This window comes from Hipposideros armiger, unplaced genomic scaffold, assembly GCF_001890085.2.
Source record: "Hipposideros armiger isolate ML-2016 unplaced genomic scaffold, ASM189008v1 scaffold_1411, whole genome shotgun sequence".
NCBI lineage: Eukaryota > Metazoa > Chordata > Mammalia > Chiroptera > Hipposideridae > Hipposideros > Hipposideros armiger.
Genome location: NW_017732761.1, coordinates 178646 through 195954, shown reverse-complemented (window position 1 = coordinate 195954; position 17309 = coordinate 178646). Strand labels below are relative to the sequence as shown.

The following is a 17309-nucleotide window of genomic DNA, read 5'->3' as shown; positions in this document are numbered from 1 at the left end:
GCGCATGGCATGTTGAGTCCACAGTGTCCACTGCCCCTTACTGGTGGTGTTAATCCTGATTACGCAGGCCACTATATATTATATTTGCTATGCTTTCATTTTGTAATTAATAAGCAGTCTGAGGGAGACATTTTAGAACCATGCAAGTATCCAATTCCTCATGAGAATTCCCCCTTAGATTTTGCAGTCATTGATGATTCTTGCCCAAACAATACTTACTATGATGTTTGCAAAAGAATGGTTATCCAACTCCAGCCCTTCCCCCATGCTTATGGGTTGGCACACAGCATTCCACTGAAAGCAAGAACCCTCCCTTCTCCCCATACATTTATTTACTTACTACTTGTTTTCCATCGGGACTCATGGATTCCAGATTTTCCCAGATTTGGCCAGTAGGAGCATATTTAGTAGTTTTTGATTGCATGGTGAATATTGTTTGATGAACGTTGTTGCATTGTTGAGTTTCTAGATTTTGTTGCTTTCTTTTAAAGAACTTAGAAGTTTGTTTTGTCACACAGGTAAGTTCCATGTCAGCATGATTGTTTCAAGGATTGTTTTTAAATGTTGTTGGGGCAGGTCTCATATAGCCTAATTTATCCTATGGAAGTTTTGGCACTACCACGAACAAATTTTCCTTCTGAAGTCTCTAACAAGTGTGCTGGGTGTTTACCAGGGTCTCCCCACAGTGGCTGGTTACAATTCTAATGTCTCTGAGCTCTGTGTGAGTTCTGAATTTTTCAGCTTACATCTCACCTGTCTTTCTTTATCTGGCTTCAAGGAGTTGTATTCTATGCACAAGCAGCTTAGTATTAGTAGCATTTTGGAGGGATTCCCCAGGTATTGTAGATTTCTGGAACTCTTGCTCTCCAAAGCTCTAGTCCTCTGTCAAAATTCCAGCAGGTTCAGCCTCCCCAAACTCTGATTAATGACTCCTCAACTCAGCAAGACCTCCAGCTCTGTTTGGCCAGTGTCTCCAGATGAAAACAAACAAAGAAACAAACAACAAAAAAAACCAAGTAGTTGTACGATCCGTCCCACCATCTCCTTTCTCTCAGGAATCACAGACCAGCACCCTCTGTTGCCCATTGTCTGAAAGCAGTTGTTTGATGATTTTCTTCCAGTTTTCTAGTTTCCTGCAGAAGGGCAAGAATGGTACCAGTTCCTCTGACGTGGTCAGAAGTGAAAGCTCTTATGTTTCCCATTTACACACATTAAAGTTTTTATTAGTTTATCTGGAAAAGGGCAACCCTTTCTCATGTAACAGAGTTTGGTGACTTGTTTTAGTATTTTGTCTTTTATTGTTTTCACTTGGACTTCCTGTTGTTTGTAGATGAACCTGAGAGTCCTTTACGGAAACCTGAGCTCAGTCTTTTTTTCATGCATGTGTCCTAGGCGTGCGAACACAACACCACCGGGGACCACTGTGAGCACTGCCTGCCCGGCTTCTATGGGCTGCCCTCCCGCGGGACTCCCGGGGACTGCCAGCCTTGTGCCTGCCCCCACTCCTCAGCCTCCAACAAGTAAGTCTGGCACTTCCCCCAGATGCTGTCTGTCATGGCCAGGATTTCCATCCACATATGTACTGCTGTCCACAGAGGAAGACTTTGTGTGTAATAAGAGTGTGAATTTTGCCCAGTGGTAATTAATTAGGATTAAAGATGGAGGGGTGGATTGTCTTTAAAAAAAAAGTTTGGTGTATTAAATTATGTAAGGAAAGTTGTGTGATGTCCAGGACATTTGCATACTCTTTTTCCGTTTGGTATAATGTTGGTCATCAGTTCTTTCATATGTATATATTATGTGCCTACCACTGAGCTAGGGGGTATAGAGGATACAGGGATGAATAAAATATGTTCCTGGGCTTAAGGAGTTTTTTATATAATGACCAAAATATGAGGCTTATTAAGAATGGGCTGAATTAATTTAATTGATTCAAAAAGTATTTATTGAGCGCCTACTATATACTGGGTATCATGGTAGGTACTCTGAATATCGAACTGTTCATCCATGGCTGCCGGCCCTTGGAATCCACAGTGTGGTCATGACCACCGTGGAGGAATGTCCACTGAACAGTGAGAATCTGCCATGAATGACTCTCTGAGTAAACTCTTGATCTGAGACTTGAAGGATGAGAAGGAATTTGAAGGCAGCAGAGATGGGCATTCTAGACAGAAGGAACTGAGTGTGCCAAGGCATGGCAGCATAAAAAAGCAGATCACATCTGAGGAGTTCAGATAGTCCTGGATCTAAAGGCACGAGGGGACGTGGAAGGAGACAGTCATGTGCAAGGCCTGTACATCATGGGGCATGGGATGTGGTGTCCTACAGACCCATGGTTTGAAAGCTGCTTTCTCTCTCACTGGTTTACCCTTTAGAACTCTTCCTCCATCCACACCCAAAGCACTTCCCCCATGGGGGTTTTTATTTGAAATGCCAGTGTATAAAAGATAGAATCAAGGTAACTCTGATGAAATCTAGGAGGACTCTTAACCACCCCCATACCTCCCTTCACAGGCCTTCCTGAGACCCAGGAATAGAGTTTGAAGGGACCCTGGTCAGCAGTGGGGGTCCTCTGGGAAATGTTGATTACTCAAGTGTGTAAGGGAGCTCACTCTTGGCCAATGTGGGCCAGGTTCTGAGGCTGGCGAGCAGGCCAGGGAACCCAGAGGAGAGGAGCAGGGCTGGAATAGCAGAGCAGGCCCCCTGGAGGAGGTGACAGCTGAGTTGAGTATTGGGGATGAGCTGGGTGACCAGCCCACGCAGAGAGGGGAGAAAGCACACTCCAGTAGAGGTGTGCTGTGTGGCCTTGAGTTCTGGGCTAAGGAGTGAGGACCTAAGGTTTGTAAGGACAGGAGTGGTAGAAATTAAGCATTTAAAATATTTAGCAATTCTGTACCCATGCATGGGGAAATTACATTCGTTTTTAATGTTTTGATAGTTTCAGCCCCACCTGCCACCTAGATGATGGAGATGAAGTAGTCTGTGACCAGTGTGCCCCGGGATACTCAGGAACTTGGTGTGAGAGGTACTCTGCCTTGCTCAACTGGTTTCCAAAAGATGCATTAAAAATTATTTTAACATAAATTCTATGTGTTTATTTTTAAATGTGTAGTTAAGTGTGGTTTTGGAGTTTTGGTACATAATTATCAATTCATATAATCTTAGAGAAAAGCCAATATATCAATTAAAAAATTAATATTGAAACTCCCTGGGAATTTTTCGAGAATGGCATTCGACCTCCTTGAACTAAATCGGAGTTCTCATCAATAACAACAGGAATCAGCAAGGAGTCAGTATTTACTATTCACACATTTAAACAGTCCTTTACTCTGGATCAGGGGTCAGCAAACTTTTGAGACAGAAGAGCCGCTAGGGGTCAGCAAACTGTGGCTCGTGAGCCGCAGGCTCTGAAGTAAAATCGAAAATGAAAATAAAACTATCATAGTTTCTTTATAAAATTTTTAAAGGATATTATTCACATAATGGTGATCATGTAAAAATATATTTATGGCTCTGGAATAATTTTTAAATTGTTGTGAGGGACAGGGTTAGCTCTTCCAGGGGTCGGCAAACTTTTGAGACGGAACGTGCCCAAAGAGCCGCATGTGACTCACAAGCCGCAGTTTGCTGACCCCTGCTCTGGATAATTCCGCAGGGGAGGGGTGGTTTGATTAATAGTTGTCTTCTGGTGTCTGAAAGCCAATGTTATCTGTTCCCACACGGAAGTCTCAGTGCCGAGTCTGGCTATAGTCTGTAGGAGAGGGTGACATCCCTGAGTGCTGGGATGTGGGTCAAATTGGCATGGGGCCGGGTCCACGTCTCCTTGGATTAATGGCTCATTTTGGATGCACTCTCTGTCCTTCTCATTGAGTAAAGGAAATCTGTGCATGCCTGAACTTGGAGTTGCATTCCTTCCACAGTATAAATCTTTCACTAAGAATCAGTCTGATTGATTAACCATTCAGAGAACCCCTGGATGTTGGGGTAATGTGTAAATAAATTGCATTTATTTGGATCCCTCTTTCAATCTTTTATGCAGATGCGCAGACGGTTACTATGGAAACCCAACAGTGCCTGGGGAATCCTGTGATTTGTGTAACTGCAGCGGCAATGTTGACCCCTCAGAGGCTGGTCACTGTGACTCTGTCACTGGAGAATGCCTGAGGTGCATTGGAAACACAGATGGTTCCCACTGTGAAAGATGTGCTGACGGGTTCTACGGGGACGCTGTGACTGCTAAAAATTGCCGTGGTGAGTGTATGGGCTGTGAAGTCGAGTTCATTACTTATGGCTATGTGAAGTCTCCATCCATTTACTTACAGGTGTCAAAAAGTGATCAGCCCATGAGGAAACTTTATCTGAGTGGTTCTTGTGTTAATGCTGGGTATGGACCCAAGAATGAAGACATTCCTAGCTACCCTATGTTAGCTTCCTAAGTTACTCCACATGAAGGTCAGATGGCCTAGAAAGGATGCACTTTTCCATCTGAGGACAAAGTGGTCCTTTATAAAGTGCTAGCATTGCTCTCAGGGACTGAGATGAAGGAAGAGTGATACTCCACTCCTGTCATGTTTGCGAGGGAGATGCTAAGGGGTTTCGTGAAGCAAATGGGATTTCAAGATGCAAGGTGAGAAAGAGGGAGACTGTAGCCCCAGAAATTGGTGCATCTTGGTCTTTCTACGCCTGACCTACTGACCCCATGTTGCTCTATTGGGCTTTGCTTAGATCCTTGAAATTATGAATCAGGTAGAACCACTCACTGAGAAAAGCAGGTTTTCATATTCCCTAGATGTCAGACTTAAAGCCTTAGGGGCAATACAGCCCGTAGGGTTTTTTTTTTAATTATTATTATTTATTTTTATTTATTTATTGCACAGTTCTTGAAGGAATGAGAGTAACAATGACAATTATAAATTATTTTGATAATTTCCTATAAATGCTGAAATCCTACTGTGCTATTACAATATGGAGACACAAGAAGGTGCTAGCAGGACAGACAAGATATTTTCCCAGGCACACATCAAGAAAGAGATCAACAAGGTTTTATAGTCCAGGGCCAATGAACCTGACCTTCAGTTCAGCAGCATGGCCACCTTGATTGGTTATTATCGGAAGATAATTATGATAACTGGTATTCTTATAAAGCTCCAAAGTTTATTAAATTCTTTTGCAATTCTCATATTATTTCTTTTCATCTTTATGGCAAGCCTTGATGATTCATTTCTTAGTTTATTTGTTACTTCCCAGGCACTGGACTAAGTATTGTGATAGGAGTTTGAAATGTATGGTTCAGGTCTATTGGGGGAACTACATATGTTGGTGTAGATGATAAGCACATATCCACATATGGAGCTCAGGCTTTGGAGTCTGATTAATATAGGTTAGGGTCCAGGGTTGATAACTGAACGATTGTGTGACATTAGGCAAATTTATTAACCTATCTGAGCCACTATTTCCTTATACATAAAATCGACATAATGATATGTATAAATTAAGGCCTTTCTGAGAATTCAAAGGAATAACAAATTTAAAGTTATAGACATTAAATGGTAGGTATTATAATTGCTCGTAATAAAAACAGTAATTTTTAGGGCTGGCCGAGTGGCGCATTGGTTAAGAGCTGGCTTGGGACTCCAGAGGGCCCCGGTTTAGATCCCACATATGAGGGCCAGTGACACTGCCCTCTACAGCTAAGATGCTGAACAACAGCTCAACCTGGAGCTGGGTTGCTGTGAGTCGCCAGCGACGGTGTAGGCTGCAGCCCCTGCTGCAGTGGGTTGCCATGGGCTACCATATGTAGCCAGCAGCCAGCGTGAGCGGCCAGCAGCCGCAGTGAGTGGCCGTCCAGAAGCCGGCGACTGATCTGCCTCGCCCGGGAAGAGCGCAATGATGGTGCCAACTTGGGCCAGTGAAGCAACGTCCTCCACAACTAGACTGAAGAACAAAAGGACAGCAACTTGTCTGTTCCCCTTCCCCCAATTCCCCAGCGCTGTTCCCATCCCCCAATTCCCCAATTAAAAACAAAAACAAAAAAACCAGTAGTTTTTATTATTTTTCTACATTAATGCTGTCCAACAGAAACGTAAGCCACATGTGTAATTTAAAATTTTTTAGTAACCACATTTTAAAAAGGAAAAAGAGACAGGTGAAATATTAGATTGTCGGGAAAGTCATAATGCATTTTTTCAACGAAAAACAGAAAAACTACGTCATGACTTTTCCAACAACCCAATATATTGTAATAATATATTTTATTTAGCCCAATATATAAAATGTATTATAATTTTATCATGAAATCAAATTTTTAAAGTATTGATGAGCTACTTTCTTTTTTTTTTTTAAGTATTGAGTCTTTAAAATTAAGCATATATTTTATAACCCATCTCAATTAGGATGCTAAATTTTCATTAAAAATACTTGATCTGTGTTTAGATTACACAAAATTCATTGTTGAAGAAGAGGATTCATACATTCAAATTATTCAAACATATTGAATGTACCAAAAAGTCATTTTCCTTTAATATATGCATTCACATTGACAAAACTATGTCAGTATTTTGCTGTGGGGATAAAAGGGAAGATAGAAAACAGAAGATTTTGGTGATAAATGGAAGGTGAAGGAGCAGTGTTAGGACAGGTAGCACTGGGGTCTGGGTCCAAGTTCTTGGCCCAGGCAGCTGGACTGAACTGTCCTGGCCCTCTAGTTATAATTTTTATTATTTTCTCATCTTCTCCTCCCTCACCCCTAGTTTTGATGAGATAAATTCCTACAACTGTTTCTGGATATTTCATTAGAAATCCTTCCAGGTATTGAACAGGGCCCCTTGTATGGGCTTCCCAAAGATCCACTCTACATGCTAATATGATACTGTATTTTATTAGGCTAAGCCAAGTAAAAAACTCAATATTCAATATCACTGACATGGGAAGTTCTATGGAGTTGTTGGGAAGACATTTGGATATTCAAGGGTGCAGGAATCAGGGAAGAAATGGAGCCTGGTAGTTGAAATGGTAGATGTGGGCACAGCTGTCTGGGGCAGAGAGTGGCACTGAGAAAGGAAAGAGCTGTGGGAGCCCTGCTGAGCTCTAACATTAAAGGAGCCTCTTGTGAATTAAGTTAGTGGGTATAATTTTCATATTGTGGGGCTCTTATGAGAATTAAAATATATGCAGTCGGTAATTGGCAACTGCTTTAAATTAGTATTGGTTATAACATGAACAATTTTGTATTAATAATTGCTATTATAATTGTTATTATAGAAGGATAGGGAAGCTTTGCGATCTTATGGCAAGTTACATAATCTGTCTAAGGTTTAGATTTCACACCGAAAGAGAAAATTATATGCTTCCCTCCTAAGTTTGTTACAAAGGTTAAATGAAATATTGCCTGTGATGTGACAGGCACAAACCGATAGAATGACAGATATGATTTCTTATTATCATCATTTTTTGTGATGATCGTACAGTGAACTTTGAATTTTCACCAAAGGAAGGGGAAACTTTAAGTGAGACACAGGGTGGGAGGCCCAGAGGGAACTAGGAAAAACAGGGAGAAATAACATGAGAAACAGAAAACTGAAGAATGGGTGTTCGGAAAACTTGGTAAGGAGAGAGTTCTAAAGGGAAGGAGCAGTCAGGGGTCCCATTCCTGACTGATACAGCAAGATGGAGACTGAAAACCTGCTCACGGACTGTGTACCTGGGAAGTACCTGGAAACTTCAGGAGGAGTGCTTGGAAGATGGGTGTGTGTGTGTGTGTGTGTGTGTGTGTGTGTGTGTGTGTAGAGAGGTGGGAAAGAGAGAGAGAGGTGAGAGAGAGGGAGGGAGGGAGAGAGGGAGAGAGGAGAGAAGAGAATGTGGGCGTATGTACGTGATATTTTCCATGGGAGACAGTTGAGAATGGTTGGAGGCTGAGGAGTGTTTTAAAATACAGGTTTTATTATTATTTGGGATGGCAAGGCCAGCAGATCATGAGATGATTACCACTGAAAAGATAGTTTGTTACTCACAGATGCCAGGAGGAGGGGGGACTAGCCACAGCATCGGGTTGGCCGTGTGGGGTACCTCCCAGGTTGGTCAGGAGGCAAAATGTGGACTAGAGCCTTTTCGTGGTTTCTGCGAGGCAGGATAAATAGGTTTGGGATTCGTTGGTTTGAATAACTTCAGCAGGCTCTGAGGCATAGGGGCTTTCCCTAGTTGTCTGAGGCATGGCCCTTGGATTATTAGGGCAGTGGGTAGTGGGATGTGAGAACACAAATGAGTTTGAGAGCCCAATAAAGAAGGCAGTTAGGGGCATGGGCTCTGGATTGGTTGGTTTACACATGAAAGGCATTCCAGCTGTTTACTATCTCTAGAAATAGACTAGCCCTGGGAGGGTAGTCTCTCCAGAGTCAGCAAGGCCCCAGAAGTCAAAGCATTACATATACAGGAAGTAAAAGGCATGTTTAACATAAAGAGTTAGAGTTTTCAAGGGGCAGCCAGTTAACTCAGTTGGTTAGAGCACAGTGCTCATAGCACCAAGGTTGCTGGTTCGATCCCCACATGGGCCACTGAGCTGCGCCCTACACAACTAGATTAAAACAACTACTTGATTTGGAGCTGATGGGTCCTAGAAAAACACACTGTCCGCCCCCGCCCCCCCCCCAAAAAAAAAAAAGTTAGTAGAGTTTTCAAAGTTTGACTACAGGAATGGGCAGAGCAGAATGGGCAGCAGTGAATGGGGCCCATAGCACTTAACTGGCCTCCTGTAGGAGCTGTCAGTGTCAGCGCACTTCCACCAGAGAAAACCTCCAGTGAGAGAGTTGCTCCAGAGCTTGGCCAAGGTCAGTCAAGGAGGCAGAATTCCACCACCTTTCTCCTGACCATCATCTTTCCAGTTTCCAGTGTTTCCCACTTCTCTGCCTCCCACTGCAGTAGGCTTCCACACAAAGTTGTACTTGGGGTTGAGATAATTTGCAAAGTTTTTCTTTTCTTACATTACTACACCATATGACAGAAATTGTGCATTTTCTGAATCCAAGCTTTCATAAATAGTATACATGCCTAAGATATTTTGTAAGTGAACATATTAGATATTTAAAATGAAGTGCATATTGACAGCTGTGGTATGACTATCAGTTAAACATGTCTTGGATTCATTAAATTGCATCACTTTGGAAAGGTAAGGGATTTGTAGCTTTAATCATCAATATTATAACTAGATAAAACGAACATCTGGCCTGAAGATAAGTTTATTAGAACTACATATGACTCATGACTTAGAACAGGAAAATGTTTTTCATTAAATTATGAAATATAATATTTATCTAGGTTGCTATAACTGAGCTTTAAAATACTAAATATAGACATGATTGGACTGAGAAAAAATTGATAAATTGATTTTGAAATCACCATTGCATGTTTTTTAATGCAGATTTGTGGATATATATTGGTGGGTCATTGAAAAAATTTCAAGGAGTTTATGAAATTGGTCAAGTTCGTTTGCTAATTATTATTTTAATAGATTCAGTAGTTTATTTCCTCTCTGATGGTTCCTTCTACCAGTCCTATTTTGGCTTACTCTTCAGAAAAAAATGCTAACTAGTTAAAGTTATTTCAACGTAATATCCTCATATGTATTTTTTTAGTTTTGTGATTGGAAACATGAATGTTTAAAATCTTTTCTTTGGGGATGAAGAGATCTTATTTTAACCATACTCAGAAATGCACATGAATATGTTTTTTTTGTGTGTGTGTTAGCCTGTGAATGCCATGGAAAGGGCTCCTTTTCTGGCATCTGCCATCCTGAGACGGGGCTCTGCGACTGCAAACCACATGTGACCGGACAACAGTGTGATCAGTGCTTGGTAAGATGCCTACTGGTCATTGCATACAATTACAGTATTAGTCATGTCCATGATTGACAACTTAACCTTGGTTCAGACGAAATGAATTCATGCCTGCTTGAAAGCGCTAACACCAAAAACATGGCTGGTGTATGCTGTGTATCCCTATCTAGAGAGTATGTATTCAGTTTACAAAGGCATGAAATGAATACGTTATGATTTTATGAAACACCCCACGTTTGATTTAGAAAACTTTCTAGTATTATTAGTCACTTATTAAAATGTATTTTGGTTTCCACGATTTTGCCCCTTCTATGAAACAGTATGGCTATTACGGGTTGGACACAGGGCTTGGCTGCCTGCCCTGTAACTGCAGCATGTCGGGCTCTATGTCGGGTGACTGCACGGAGGAAGGCCAGTGTCACTGTGTACCAGGTGTAGCTGGGAAAAGGTGCGACAGGTGTGCACGTGGCTTCTATGCATTCCAGGATGGTGGCTGTACATGTAAGCTCTTGAATTCATTACTGAGACTTTCTCATAGTCCCCCAACTCTTCTTTGAACCCTCCTTTGACTTCTAATTCTGTTAAGTTCCTTTATTTTTTCCCTCTTCTTAACATGTAGAATTTCATACCTTTTTTTGTTTGTTTCCCTATTCCAGATACATCTATAAGCTTTGCTCAGGTTTCTAGCAATTGTGTGAGCTTAGATTAATTACTTAACTTTACTTAGCTTTAATTTCCTCATTTGTAAAATGGAAAAGCTAATTATAATATCCATCCAGGATTTTTAAGGTTGTACATCTAGTCTTTAACACAGCATTTGACATAGAATAAATGCTTCATAAATACTAGCTCTATCTGTTCTTCCCACCTATCCAGGTTTTTCCAAGCTTTCCTATTTCATCCCTGTGTCCCGGTTAACTCTCTTCCAGCAGCATTTCTTGACAAGGAGGAACAACCACCTTGCATGAGACACAAAGGGGTCTTGGGAATCACGTGGTCTCTTTTAGGAACTAAGAGAATGATTTAGATTATTAGTAAGAGGGAACTAACTTGTAGCATCAGCTCTTACTCCTTCCGTCGCACTGATTGTCCTGACCTGTAACACCATCATCTGTCTTTGCTGTAGCCTGTGACTGCATTCACACTCACAATACATGTGACCCGGTGTCAGGGGAGTGTATCTGCCCTCCTCATACTCGAGGCGTAACATGTGAAGAATGTGAGGACGGACACTGGGGCTATGATCTGGAGCACGGATGCCAGGTGTGAGCTATCATCTGTGTGTTTTCTTAACTGAGGGTTACTTTGCTCTAGCAAGTTGAATTCCTTTTGTTTTATCTATTCTCTTGATTTTAACTTATTGACTAGCTTTATGGTTTATATTTAAAACTCAAAATGGATTGTAGGAATCAAAGTGAAAGAAACAGCACCATTAAAATACATTATTCTAAGGTTTCTTCAAGAACCTAGCTGTGGAATTGATGGTTAGAAGGTCAAAAATTTATTTTTAGTGCCTTTTAAATATATTATGTGATGTATACTATCTTCTAGGAGATGGGCATAAATTACTTTATTGGGGGGTTATGTCCAATCTTAAAGGGTTCCAATTTTTTATGTAACTTTTTCAGTTAAACTTAGATATAGTTTATGTTTTGAGAACAGAGGAAAAATTACTTTGCTTCTTAAATAATGTTGCTGGACTGTTTGACCCTATGAAGCAGACTGAGTTTCAGATCACAGTCTTGGTCCAGTGCGCATGTGCCACAAAAATGCACAAATGTCCACAATGCAGTCCCTGCCCCCTGCTGGCACGTGGCAGTTAATCCATAGAGTACTATGGAGAGATCATTCCTGTGTATAATTTCCCCACATTTAATGTTTTCCGATCATCCCAGTATGTGCACATTACGAAAATGTAAAAGCTGTCTTTTTGTTTATTTAGTTTTTTTTGTTTGTTTTTTCAGGCCTGCAATTGCAGTCGTGAAGGGTCAGCCAGTCATCAGTGCGATGTGCTCACTGGCCATTGCCAATGTAAGCCTGAATTTGGTGGACGGAGCTGCCATCAGTGCTCCCTCGGCTTCAGAGACTTTCCAGACTGTGTAGCCTGTGACTGTGACCTGAGAGGGACGTTGGTGGACACCTGTGATGAGGGACAGAGTCTTTGCAGCTGTGCAGAGCAAACTGGTACCTGCTCTTGCAAGGTATGGGCCCTCGGCGCTGCACTTTCTTCTTCTCACCTACTTGTCATAGTGACTTTTGAGCTTTTAACTATTTAAATAAGCAGCCAGGTTTCAGACACTTCTCATAATGAGTAAACAATACCTTGTAGGACTGAGTTTAAATTCCATTTGTGCTTTTCCAGAATGATGGATGATTCTTTAAATGGAATTTTTACTGGTCATTGCAAGTGTCAGGTGATGGAGCTGATTTGAAAAACACTCTTGAGTTTTCTAGCATGTGTTCCAGTTGGCTGAGTAGCCAACCTGTCTTGAATATATAGGTAAAATAGATAACACAGGCTCAAGAAGATTTGCAATTTTAGAGCTGGTGATTATTCTTTTGATTATGCTGACCAGATTGAAGGAAATTCATGTTTCTTATATTCCCAGGAGGTAAGATTTCAACATCATGTTTAATTCCATGTATTTCTATTAGTTTTCCCATTGTGCTTTGTTATAAGAACCATGAACCAGGCTCTTACAACGAAGTACAGAGGGAAAACTAATACAATTGCAGGCCTGAAAGAGTTCGCTGGCCACACCTTCTCTGGTCCTTTCCCGGGGCTGATAAAATGGAAGCCAGAGGGTAATGGGTTGATTAGTGACTGGGGATGAGGAAGGGAAAATTCATGTAGCTACTATAACCTGGGAGTAATGGAAGCATCAGTGGATATTTTTGGCTTCCCACATTTGTGATAGCAGTTCTCATAGACGGTAAGAACAGGAGGGACTTGCCTTAATAATCACCTGGTCCATGGTTCTCCACCCTGACTGACCATCAGAGTCACCTGGAACCTCCAGGAGATTCTAATAAAGGAACCTGTACTTTCCAAAAGCTTCCAAGATCATTCTGATCATCAGCTGTTTTGGGGAATCACTGATTGAGCTTTTAAGAGAACTAATGCTCAGAGAGGTTAAGGAGCTTGCCTAAGGAACAGCTAGTCCAGGGATGTTTCTTGATCCATAATTATTTTTATGATTGACTTCATTTCTGTTTGCTCAGAAATCATCTCTTTTTTTTTTTTTTAAGTGAGTCTATTATTTTTTTCCCTTTAGGAAAATGTCCTTGGCCTTCAGTGCAGCGAGTGTCGAGCTGGCACCTACGCTCTCCATGCTGACAACCCTCTGGGATGCACCCCGTGCTTCTGCTTTGGGCTGTCACAACTCTGCTCGGAGGTGGAGGGTTATGTGAGGATGCCAGTAAGTTAGGAATTCAGTTTAAAGTTCTTTTTTTAAGCCCTCTCCCCTTGGGAGTCGGGTTGGGGTAAGAGAGACAGTCAAGTATTTACATTAAATATTGCTCTTAAGGCATCAGAAATCCTGAGAAACTAATTTGGGTTAGTTATGAGTCAGAGCTCTGCTTCTGCTGTCCAGAGGAATGTATGGAGGTGGAACTAAAGGTATTCAGTGTTGCTCCTTAGCTAATCTACTGGAAGCTTTAGTTGGAGAGAAGATAAGATGGCAACATCTCAAGTGTCCTTCATATAACTGAACATTGACCCCGTATAGCAGCAGTTTGACCCTAAATGCAATAGTTTAAAACATGTTCAGTTCATTTCAATCAGGGTTTAGGTTTAAAGCAAAAGTTTTTATTGTTCTTGTTTCAATAATGAAGCTGTCTTGTCTGTGAAATAATGGTAGAATCGGACAAATCAAAGGTATGGAGTAAATTCGTGTTCTAAAGTGCGTGTTTCCTCCCTTCCATGACTAGATAACGCTGGGCTCAGATCAGCCTCTTCTGCGTGTGGTTTCTCAGAGTAACCTCAGGGGCACGACCGAAGGGGTGTATTACCAGGCCCCTGATGTCCTCCTGGATGCTGTGACCGTCAGGCAGCATGTCCATGCAGAGCCGTTTTACTGGCGGCTGCCGGGGCAGTTCCAGGGAGACCAGGTGAGGCCCACACCCAGCCGAGAGCTGGCTCCCCGTTCCCCAGGGGAGATGGGTAGCATTTGAAATCACAATAGACTGGGTTGGCCCATCATTCACTGAAGTGGTTATTAATTTCATTTTCTAAGTGGGGATGGAGAAATTTAACACTTATAAAAATCCCCCCAAATGTATGGCTCTTTACATTTTTTTCATTAATTTTGAAGTCTTTTAAAAATTCAAATCATATTATTTTTCTTCTGAAAGTAGTCATTTGACAAATATTTTTTGTTTTTACTACTATAAGCTCAGTATAAGTCTGGGTGCTATTGCATGGGAGGTCCTTCTCAAGAAATCGTCATCTGGTTTGGGCGAAAATAAAAATGTACTATAAGAGTCTTGAAGGCATTGCTTGCATTTTTGTTTATATTAATGTCAGTCTTCGTGTGAATTCACCCTTGCTCTTTAAGATGTGCAAATATACATACAGTGCAAATATACAGATATAGATAATTTTTAACTCAAAGGAGCTTGAAAATAATCAGGACTTTACTACAAAGATTTGTTATTCTGGAGTTTACCTTTGTTAGTGTCGTCAAAAAGGAAACTGTGGGAGGTGATGGATATGTCTGTGGCTTTGATTGGGGTGGTAGTTTCACGGGTGAAGACATATCCCAAAACTCATCAAGTTGTATGCATTAAATATATGCAGCTTTTTATAGCCAATCATACTTCAATAAAGTAATTTAAAGAAACTTTGTATTATATTCCACATATGAGTCGAAAGGGGGTGAGGAGAGGGTGAAAGGGTCAAATACATGGTAATGGTAGGAAACTCGACTTTGGTGGTGAGCACACAATAGAGCACACAGATGTTGAATTGTAATGTTTTACACCTGATAATTATATAATGTTATTAACCAATGTTAGCCCAATAAATTTAATTTTAAAAAACTTTGTAAAAATCGCTTAACAAAGAAAGGACTATAGCTTGAGTCAACTTAAGAATCCATAATTAAGTAGAATTAGAAGACAGCAAAGTCTAGACAACATATTTGACCCATGTGATTTTTTTTTTTCTGTGATGTATTTTTAACAAGTTTTCTTTCAATGGCAGCAGGCTTGTAATGAAATGTTTTTAAACCAATGCCTTGTCAGAGAAGTAAACAACAATTTACTATTTGGTAGCTCATGGCCTATGGTGGCAAACTGGAGTACAGCGTGGCCTTCTATTCCTCCAATGCCATGGGCACCTTCAATCTCGAGCCTCAAGTGCTCATCAAAGGAGGCCGGACCAGAAAGCAAGTTATTTACATGAATGCACCTGCACCAGAGAACGGAGTGAGACAAAAGCAAGACATAGGAATGAAAGAGGTGACCATGTGCTCTTTTCATATGAGCCTCATAAATGTATGGATGTAATGAAGTCATGAAGCGGCTGTAATTGAGTGAGCATGGAGACCCGGGGATCAAAATTGCAATGGTTTTAGGCAAGATTTCTAAAAATAACTCAAATTTCTATTCTCAAAACAAGGATATTAGGTTTATGTTAATGTAATAGCAACTGCATCTTAAATTCTTTATCTTGGTACATAAGTCTCAACCTGTGTGGACATGATGGTAAGAAGTCTTTGGACTTGCTTAAATCTGGGAAGCAAGTATTCATTCACTGGGCAGATATTGATTGATTGTCCACTGTGTGGCTGGCACTGTCGTCGGTGATGTGTGCCTGTGGATAAATGAGACTGGCCCTGCTGCTGCCTCTGGGAGGTGACAGGCGATCTTCCTCGGTTAAACTCAGGGTCATACCTAGAACTGGGCTCATTTCTGGAGAAATGTGCAAAAGAATTACTCTTTATAAGTTCATTGCGTCTGAGAATTTGTACTCAGAATTTAACTGAATGTGTTTCTCATCCTCAGAATTACTGGAAATATTTTAATTCTGTTTCTGAAAAACCTGTCACACGCTCAGATTTTATGTCTGTTCTTAGCAACATTGAGTACATCCTCATCAAAGCATCTTATGGTCAAGGATTACAGCAAAGCAGGTACTTGGAAACTTCTACAATTTAGAAAACATTTTTCTTATATGAAAGCAAGCTGAAGGGATTTGATTCACTTCACCCCCATTACCTCCTATCATTCTTAATATATGTATTTCTGTTCTCCACCAAAACCTTATTAAATATTAGTATTAGTGTGAAGTGTGTGAAAAATGACCAGGATTATCCGTCTCTCATATAATGTGGATATAAAATACAAGTACATAATGGTGATATCTTAGGATAAAATGGGGGAAAAAAGTTAAGCTCTGCTATTTTTTGCCCTTAAACTGCAATGCCCATTCCTTTGTAATGATGTATCAAGGAATGCTGTCACCTGCTCATTTAATACTTAGCCTATAAAGAACGCCACTAAGTTTTGGCCAAACTGATACTTCAAGAGGTCTTTCGGGTACAGTTTCTGTAACACTATTTTTACGTTCTAAAATGTTCACTGAGCAACTTCACTGTGTAATGACAGAACTAACGTGTTTTTCACATTTCCTTTGTAATCGTGAATAGGAACTAATCCCAAGCGGTTAGGAACGCTCTGGTTTAATTTTATGTGCAAATACCATTATGTAATGTGCTATGTTTCTAAAAAGTGTCTTTCTAAATATTAGTGTTTCCTCTCACTCTTCTTAACACGGTTTCACAGAATCTCAAACATTTCAATGGAGGTGGGCAGGAAGGCTGCAGAGCAGCACGCAGGAAGGAAGGTTGCCTCCCTGCTGGAGAAGTGTCTCTGTCCTCCTGGTACAGCTGGACTTTCATGTCAGGTAGGGACATGGTTTTGAGTTGAAATATGCTTGGTGTAGCAACTCCAAGTGATTAACAGAACGTATGCATAGTTATTATATTATTTTTTCTCTTAAAATTTTAATATGGTAAAATATACATAAACATAAACTTTATAATCTTAACCATTTTTAAGTGTACAGTTCTGTAGAGTTAAGTACATTCACAGCCAACCTCCAGAATTCTTCATTTGGGAAAACTAAAACTCTGTACTCATTAAACACTAACTCTACATTCCCCCTCCCCGCAGTCCCCGGTAACAACCATTCTATTTTCTGCTTCTGTGAATTTACTCTAGGTACCACATATACGTATAAGTGGAATCATATAGTATTTGTCTTTTTATGATTGGCTTGTTTCACTTTGAATAATGTCTTCAAGGTTCATCCAAGTTTTACCATGTGTCAGACTGTCCTTCCTTTTTAAGGTTGAATAATATTCGCTTGTATGTATAGACCATATTTTGTTTATCCATTCATCTATCAATGGACACTTGGGTTGTTTCACCTTTTGGCTATTGTAAATAATACTATTATGAACATGGGTGTACAAATAC

General features: G+C 40.7%; 1 protein-coding gene across 1 annotated transcript in view; it reads left to right on the top strand.

Annotated features, from left to right (window-relative positions):
- The window catches only part of LAMA1 (laminin subunit alpha 1), a gene marked incomplete at its 5' end in the record, with an annotated part of 126951 nt that overhangs the window by 36824 nt on the left and 72818 nt on the right, over positions 1-17309 (top strand). The window contains 12 exons of the mRNA XM_019633794.1: positions 1393-1520; positions 2939-3025; positions 4040-4251; positions 9739-9845; positions 10148-10328; positions 10954-11090; positions 11792-12028; positions 13103-13246; positions 13758-13937; positions 15102-15287; positions 15834-15961; positions 16614-16734. Coding sequence (XP_019489339.1) covers positions 1393-1520; positions 2939-3025; positions 4040-4251; positions 9739-9845; positions 10148-10328; positions 10954-11090; positions 11792-12028; positions 13103-13246; positions 13758-13937; positions 15102-15287; positions 15834-15961; positions 16614-16734 — 1848 coding nt within the window. The remainder of the gene's footprint in view (positions 1-1392; positions 1521-2938; positions 3026-4039; positions 4252-9738; positions 9846-10147; positions 10329-10953; positions 11091-11791; positions 12029-13102; positions 13247-13757; positions 13938-15101; positions 15288-15833; positions 15962-16613; positions 16735-17309) is intronic.